This window comes from Atractosteus spatula, chromosome 14, assembly GCF_055471065.1.
Source record: "Atractosteus spatula isolate fAtrSpa1 chromosome 14, fAtrSpa1.hap1, whole genome shotgun sequence".
Classification (NCBI taxonomy): Eukaryota; Metazoa; Chordata; class Actinopteri; order Semionotiformes; family Lepisosteidae; genus Atractosteus; species Atractosteus spatula.
The window spans coordinates 7011803-7020577 of record NC_142719.1 but is presented as its reverse complement, the minus strand read 5'-3'; the positions used below and the strand labels follow the sequence as shown (position 1 = coordinate 7020577).

At 43.0% G+C, this 8775-nt stretch overlaps 1 protein-coding gene across 4 annotated transcripts; it reads right to left on the bottom strand.

The window, feature by feature from the left end:
• Positions 1-1275: 1275 nt before the first annotated feature.
• Positions 1276-8775, bottom strand: rcc1 (regulator of chromosome condensation 1). Of its 4 annotated transcripts, none has more exons than XM_088933289.1 (10): positions 8701-8775; positions 7180-7263; positions 5934-6121; positions 5078-5257; positions 4871-4967; positions 4370-4492; positions 3760-3906; positions 3196-3315; positions 2463-2615; positions 1276-1788 (listed from the first exon to the last, which is right to left on the bottom strand). In XM_088933289.1, exons 2-10 carry the CDS (start codon positions 7247-7249, stop codon positions 1613-1615), a joined length of 1254 nt encoding a protein of 417 aa, XP_088789415.1. In that variant the 5' UTR covers positions 7250-7263; positions 8701-8775; the 3' UTR covers positions 1276-1612. The 4 variants fall into 4 exon arrangements, with proteins under 4 accessions (XP_088789415.1, XP_088789416.1, XP_088789418.1 ...); XM_088933290.1 differs by having other exon boundaries at positions 8696-8772; XM_088933292.1 differs by having other exon boundaries at positions 7180-7260; positions 8701-8749.

The following is an 8775-nucleotide window of genomic DNA, read 5'->3' as shown; positions in this document are numbered from 1 at the left end:
AGTGTTCACATGGATAGTAAATATACCTTAAATGTGTCACATCTGTTCAATAAGATGATACAAACATATTTCACTTTCCTGATAACCATGAATTTGAGACAATCTTCGTCTGATGCCTTAGGATAATTAGTATGGTGCTAAGATGAGGGCTGGCAATTATTTAATTATTTTTTTTACAAACTGATCCTTAATGTGGAACGTGTAACTTGGTTTCTTACGAAATGTTTTGAGATCATGCATGATCAAATATAGTACTGTATTACTGCACGATGATGTTAAACGGCAGGGATAAAATTAAAATGTGCTACGGTTTTAGGTTAATATTTAGGCAGGACCATTTTGATAGTACTCACGTAATCATAAAAGTGAAGCCACACAACTGAGGATTAAAGACAGGCATACCTATACATTTCTAAACTTCATCTGCAAATTAGAGACCCCCCCCAAAACAAAACAAACAACTACAACCAGACTTATACAATAATACAGGGCACCTTATGCAAAATCTCCAAACAGCCAGGCCGACAGGTCTCCCCAGTTGTGAGGGACAGTGGAGTCCCAGTCCAGTAGATTTTATGGGTAAGCATAGATTTCTAAAGATGGAATAATTCAATTGTAATCAAAGGAACAGGTCATTTGTTAAAAAGCATAAGCAACCCTTAAGTAAGTGTCTTTCACACTCGGGACTGACAAAAGAACAAGTTAAAATTCTATAAACAAGCAAGCAGATCAATGACGTAATCTATTAGCACTGGAGATTTCATGCTAATCAGACACAATATTCCTCCAGGATTAGGAACCACTATCTTGAAGGTGCTCATGTATGCTTTAGCATATGCATACGCACTTATTGACTGCCTGGAACTAATTTAACTGTAATAGATGTTTATTTTTATTCTGTTCCTTTAAGTAAGCAGTGTTCCTTGTCTGATAACATGCAATTATATCAATTAATGGATTTCTGACATTGCTAGTGATTAAGAAGCATCAATTTAAGGAATGAAAATGTTCATTACTGATCATCAGCAGCTTTGGACCTAATATAGGGGTAATTTCAAACACTACCTCTGACCCAAGCTGAAGCCAGGATAGTCCAGTCCATTACAGAGTATTTAACCTTTATTGCTATATTGATCTTTCTAAATACCAATTAGTTAGAAAACTGTGAATTGGAAGGGCTGTAAGCCAAAAGGCCTAACCTGCATTCCCAGTTTATTTTAATTAGAACTAAATAAGTTTAGATCATGTTTTACATAACAAAGGCTAATCATGAGGTTAAGGTTATCAACACCGTATTTATTGCTTCCTCTGAATTAAGTTTAAAAGGTTTATAGCAAGATTCTAAAAGGTTGTTTTTTTACACAGCTGTACGTCAACATCCCTGAATAACATTCTAAAGAATTTTTATAAAATAATTAAAAAAATGAACATACTCAAGCTAAAAAAAATATATTTTCTTTGATCGTATTCTAGCAATCCAACACCAGTAGAAGATATGGCTCCCATTGACCCGAGCAAGACTGTAACAGGGTTATCCCCTCTCTAGGGTCACTGAAGGTTCAGTGCAGAAGTCTTTCCCCCTTGCTCTCTCTCTGCGTGGACTGGGTGCAAATCAGCTCTCCTGCTTTTCCTTCACTAGTAGGACAGTATGCTGCCCCCCACTGGACACTGACAACACTTCACGGTTCTCCAGCTGCTTCCCCATCATCTCCACGGGGCTCCACTCATCATCTTCCTCTCCGGTGCCCAGCTGCAGATTGGTCCCCATGCCCCAGGCAAACACAGACCCTGTAAAAAACACACATGTTGGAAGTTTCAAGAATTAGCTGGAGCAAAAACCAAGATGGCAATCCCTAGCATATATTCTGGGATTGCCCCAAAATGAGGCTTTTTTGGACAGGTATATACACGGAGCCCTGAAGAACACGTTTGAAAGGGATTTCCGCTTTCTATATGAGGTGTTACACTTTGGTAAGTTGGATTCTTATTTGAGGAGGACTGTTGGGTATCTGTTTGGAATTCTTTTGCCTGGAAGTAAAAAGGCTGTAACATGACTTCTCTCCGATTCACCAGAGAATGACTACCGATTTAAAAAAATGAAATGAAATGCATCTAATGGAAAAGTAAACACTTTCACCTCACTTACGGATGAATACATTTGTTAGACATTGGTTGAGAAGGGGTAAATACAATTCAAAAATAAATTTGAGAGACAGAATAACTGAAACTTGAATTAAAAAAAATGTTTCTTTTGTTGTTCTTGTCTCTCTTCCCATGTAATGTGATTTTCTCCCTCTCTGTAGTCCTGAAAGATTATACAGCTTCATTGTCTTGAGTATACATAGTTCTTTTCATTTGTATCTAATGTGTTACTATCTTTCACTAAAATAAAAAAAGAAACAGCCAGAGCAGCTACACTGACCACAGTGGGCAGATCACAGCGCACCGCGCAGAGGACTCACCTTGCATGGTGACAGCATAGCTGACAGACGCTCCACAGGCCACAGACTGGACATCCACCATCTCTGGCACAGGGGTGGGCTCGGCCTTCTCCTCGGCCCCCTGCCCCAGACCCAGGCGCCCATACTCCGCCCGCCCCAGACTGTACACCTTCCCTGTGGGGAGGACCACAGCAGCTCAGTTACGCACTCCGACGCTTCTTTCACTAATAGCGCAGTCCTTAGCATACCTTCACCTCAAGGGCTCCACAGAATATCGCCCAGTCAGCACCACCTAATAAGGACTCTTATCACCTTTAAAAATGTTTAACAAAAGCTACAAGATCCCTGAGTTACGCACTCTTCGGCTAAATCTAAACAGACTTCAATGACTACTCAACAATAAGGCTCAAAGCACGCCTGAATGGCTTAACCATGAGCCCAGGCTGAACGTTATGTTTCTATTCAGATCCCAAGTCATGCCACTGTGTGCCCATGACCAGGACTCCTCAGCTTTGGGCGTACAAGAGCATGACTTCCCTCAGCTTTCCTGCTAACTGCCACCTCATGACTGACCAGGTACCCTTCAGTCTTGCAGCAGCATCAAAGAGGAAAGCACCACCTCTCAGCTTAGAGCTAACTCTCTTTGTCAGGTATGGACTACAGCAGACTTAATGCAAGTTAAGATTCTGTCCCCTTAAACCAACGAACAAGAAGCTTATTCTGCTGGGGACACTGTGATATCTGGGTGCCTTACCCTCAGAATCAAGACAGATGGTGTGATGCTGGCCCCCAGAGAAGGCCACCCAGGATGTGGTGGAGTTCCTGAAGGCAGTGAGTTTGACGGGAGAGAAGCAGGAGCTAGTGCCTTGTGTCCCTGCAACAGGAAAGAGTCAAAGTTAAAAAATGGGTAATCCAGCTTGGGCAGTCTCAATAAGACCAAAAACTGTTGCTCTACTTGCTCATTAATGACACACGTCGACGTTCCCTGCCAACTCTTACGGCTGAAAGCAAAAGCTAAAAGATCTCGCACTCTGAGCGCAATCTTGGAAAACTACAACTATTTGAAGGGGCCCCTGTGTGGCTCACCAGTAAAGTGCTTGCCTGAGCACTACCCATCATGTTAATCAGATGTTTTTGACTTTGGAAGTCAAAACCCTGTAGGCTTGGGAGCCGGAGGTTTGGATGATGGAAGTAATCTGAGACAGAACAGATTTTTAATACGACCCTGCCCTCAGACTGAACTGACAGTGGACCGGGTCGGCATTAGAAGAAACATGACAATGTCGAAGAAATAAATCGTTGCACAGCTGATGCTTACCAAGCTGGTGGTAGTTGGAAAGCCCAAAGCCATAGACATGTCCCTCTTTGGACACAGCAAAGGTGAAGTATGCACCGCAGAACACATCCTTAAAGTGAACTTTGCCTCTGGCACGAACCAGGACGCGCTGGGGCACCAGGAGACGCTCTGTAGTGACACCAGACAGCACAGAACTCAAATCCGGAAATAGCGTCACAAAATTCCACTCAGAGTATTAAGAAATGAATGAGCTAAATAGTTCTTCGACAAAACAAGTGGAGGATGCATGTATTTTTGAATCCCATCCGATTAAGAAATTAACTTTGCAGCTGCCACGTTCCTCATCACTAAGATGCAAGTCATTATCTCAACACGGTCTTGTTTCAGCAAATCTAAGCAGATAACTAACAAGACAGTCCAGGCAGTGAGTGAAAATATCTTAATGTCAAGACCGACTTTTATGTGATGAGAGTTTTAGGGTTACAGGGACAAGAAGCAAAACCAAAACGTTCACAGGGCTCAAACGAGAAAATGTTATCAAAAACAACAACAGAACAGTGGCGTCAATGCCCATGTCATGTCAGGCCGAGCCCGAGTCCCTCTTGGGGAAAAGGGGGTACGGTGCACCTACTTAATCCCTTCCTGCCCCCTCTGTTGGTGAAGCGTTCAGGCACCCTGCCCAGCTGGCCCTGTTCACCACAGCCCGAGCTGTACAGCTCCCCACTCAGTGTCAGCATCACCAGGTGGTCATTACCTGAGGGAGGCAAAGCAAGGGGTGAGTCTTCAATTTACTCTGCACCGATCCTGGGGGTACCCCAGTGAGGTGGCTCTCAAAGCGCCTCTCTATGCCTTTTGAATATTTTAGATGCCAAGAGCTGAGATTTCATGATGCCACGCCTGACAAGAGTAGTTTTGCACACAAGAAACACACAGCTCTTTAGGTTCCAGGTTTTGTTAGACTATGACTGAACTGGCAAGTTGAAACCAGTCATCCCAGACGACAATATTTCTGCCAGGCATTTTCATAGGAATGCGATGTCGGCTGTTAATAGAAATTTTAAAATAGGGTGTCAACCTTAAGACATTTTTTCTTATTATCATAACCGTGAACTGTAAAGTGAAGTCACCTCACCTGATGCAATCTTTACAACGGGTTCATCGATAGGAATCTGGACAGGCAACGTGCATTTTTTCATTGGCTCCAGCAGACCAATCACTCCATTGTTGTCCTGAGGCAGTGGGGAAGACCGTAAAGTTAAGAAAGCTCAGAAACAAAAACTGTCACCATCTCACAGAGTTCGGAGTCTCCCGGGGTGCTTCTTGTTCAAAGGCTCCGTACCCTGAAGGAGCCCCAGATGTAGACGGTGCCGTCCTCTGTCAGAGCAGCTGAATGACTGTCTCCTGCTGACACCTGCACCACCTTCTCCTGCAGCTCCACCTTCCCCGGCCTCGTCTCCGAGCCCTCCTCCGACGTGTCCCGGCCCAGGGCCCCCTCGTCGTTGCAGCCAAAAGTGTAAATCTAGAAGCCAGACACAGAACAAGTTTACTCAGACCACGATATAGGACTTTCATATTATGCCATGACAGTTGCAAATAATTACAAGCTTTTCTCTCTATAATAGTGGCTTGCAGTTAGCGCACTGAGTTGTATGTTTTAAATCACTGGCACGCTTTGTTGTAGTCAGGGCTGTAATATACCATGTTAAAGATCTGTTAAATAAGCAAGGCCACTGTCAGGTTAATATATTATTTAAAATCTGCAATACTGGCATAATGGACAACTCTTTACACAAAGGGTTGCGGGTGCGTGGAACAAGTTGGCCTGCCGTGCTGCCAAATTCGATACTCTGTCGGACTTCTTTCAAGAGAAACCGGATGAGATCATTGGATCAATTAGCTTCTTGCTACCAAATGGGCTGAAAGGGCTAAATGGCCTCCTCTTCCTCATGCTTGTTTGCCTCCTAAATAACAAGAATGGTCCAATTAAGGGAAGGCTATCGGGCCCATCTTGTCTAAGAAGTTTGCCCAGTGTTTCGTGTCCTTAAATTCCACTGGAGCCTACCTTTACACCACACTGAAGATCCTTTATTTTATTAAAAGTATCTGCTGGGTAAAGAAATGAAGTTGTCCTTAGGTAGACCACGGGTCTGGCTTTCAAGACTTATTAAAGGTGGAGGGGGGTGGAAGTCACTTACGTTTCCAGAGTCGCTGAGACACACCGTGTGCATCCCTCCAGCTTCGGCCTGCACTACACTCTCAGGCAGGGAGACCAGCGCCGGCCTTTTCCTCTCCATCACATCCTCGCCCAGCCCCAGCTGCCCAACGTCCCCCTGCCCCAGCACCAGCACCTGCCCTGCCTGTTTCCCATGGGAGCTGTGGGACACTGTGGGCGGGAGAGGAAACAGCTGGGGTTATTCGACACGTCAAAGCAAGCACATGGTCGAGTGAATGCGCTTGGAAATCTGGCAAAGCAACTTTGCGCAAGGTTCTGCTAAAAAGTGGTAGGTAAATAAAATGCATGTCAGGTTTGTGCTGCAGACTATGAATTCTTCTTAGAAAAATGTAAATTCCCACAGAATACCGACCGATGCCCTCACATAGGTGTTTTAAAGTCTTTCAATGCCGACTTAAACAATTGAGGAATTCCGTGCAATGAGTGGTTAGGTGCAAAACGAAGTGGTAATGTGAAATTATAGGAGCTTGGAGTGACTGTGGAAGGGAGTAAACTCACAGGTTCTGGTTATCTGTGCGGATTCCTGAAGGAGTGGTACATAAGGACTATGTATAGGTTGATGTCGTTTGTGTAATGTTAAATCTATTTTAATCTAATGCTTATTAAACATAGTTTTTGTATGTTTTTTTCCAAAAATTAAGAAATAAGGTATAACTGTATTGCATATGAATGAGAAAAACACTTATAGTGTCATTCAAATACACCAGGCTTCTCATTTCGGTCAAGATCCTCAAGTTCAACTTGTCCTAATTATAGGTGAATACTGCTGGTATTAACACTCACAGATCTAGAAATGGGCAACACAGGACATGGATGGATCGGAGCTTTAAGCAAACCAGTATTCTTATACGGGGTGCTGTACTTCAGTCATGCACACATTGGCCCCAGATTTTACTTGATGTGAAGTTTACATCATATTTGGGATGAAAACATAAATACAACTACTTTACTGACTGCAAAAAACACCCAACAGAAGAATCGGATCATAAAGTAGAAGGAGAGAACCCTGAAAATGCGAACTTGTTTACAATAAAAGAACACCTAAGGGAATGCCTCCTCTGAAGATGTGTAGTTTTCTGATGTACAGAAACCAGCAGTAATTAATAAACACCATTTTACAGCCAGAACTCTTCCCAATACTTTTCAGCAGCCCCAGCATGAGAGGGCTACTATAAGTCAGAGAGACCACTGGACACTCAACGACCTACCTTTTACTTTCTTGGAGGGCTTGACTTCCACTGATGGGCTGGGCCTCTTTGCAGCCTTTTTTCCAGGCATGTTGGTCTCTTCTACTGTTAGAGGAGACAAACAGAAAATCAAACATACAGGCCTTATACAGATCTTAACATGCAGTGCACACAGATATCACGACTTTGGCTACATATGTTAACAATATAGAGGCAGATATTACCGCTTGTCACAGGTAGTATAGGACCACTACAGAATATTTGTATTTATGTCTCTGGGCCATAGGACTCACACCACTTAGTAAATCTAGCTACAACTGATGTCCAACACCGACACACCATGCCACGTCATTGTACCGAGATCCAACGACCAACAGACGTAGGAATTTTGATACGTTTGATAAATAAACCCTTAAGAAATAATCATAACTCACTGAAAGGAACTGTATATAAACGCGCCTACACCGCGATTACGCAGAATCATTCAGTTATCGTGCAGCACCGAGAAGCTCAGTTAAAGCAACTGCTGCTGCCTACGCGCATGGCCTTTGGTAAACATGCAGAAAGCTTTTTTAGGACTTGCAAACTAGCAAGTCGACAGAAAACAACGTCACTCACAGTGTTTCAGGGGTGGCAACGATAAAAAAAGTCCTAGCGACTGGACGAAAAATAGAGGTAAAGAGTATTAAATGCAATAAATCCCTTATCGGTTATGTCGAATCGATTTTTAAAATTAATTTCTGCCTGTTTTTTTTTATGAGGGGGACAACCTCCTTAAACGCACATGAACTACAGCTGCCGGTGCAGCGATCCACGCGTTTGCAAAAGATCTCCCGATTTAAAAAAAAATGACTGACAGGGGCTGATGCACAAAGTTCAGGAAGACTACAAAACAAAAACCGCTCTGTTCCCGTTTCAGATGCATAGGCTCAGAGCCTTATTTTAGGAAATGCATTTTTAAAGCATGGCGGTACTCGCTCCCAGTCATTCATTTCCTGGTTCACAGTGTATTCGCGACCCGCTATTTTTTTTAAAAGGCCACGCTGAGCCATCCAGGTTTAACCAGGTCTTTCACACAACCCAATCATTCTTTTTTACACACCGCAGGGCTCTACGAAACATTAATCTGCTCTTAACATGTAATACGTTACCATTACTTTCAAGTCTGGCAGGATTACCACGAAGGGCAAATACATATTGAATAACTTTATTGGCACAATTTGAGCACACGTATAGGACAGGGTACTTTTAAAGTAACGTGCACAGACAATCATGCGCAAACATAAAAAAGCTTTTTATAAAGTTATAATATATCTAACCAAAAAGACTTTTAAAATAAAAGACACAAAGCCTTTTTTTTATAAGTCGAAGTCATAAGAAACCGAGCCAATAAAATGTTCTGGAATTGTCTGTTCGCTATTTAAGTCGCGAATTTCAACTTTGACCGTCGGATATTACAGTTCATCTACAACCTTTCAGTTGTATTCACTAAAAAATACTGCGAGAATAACAGTAACGCGCTAGTTTATTGCCATACTTTACCACAGCCGAGAGTGTCCTGTTGTTAAGTTGAAAACCACGCAATTTCCACTCTCCCTCTCCATGCGGTTGCTCCTG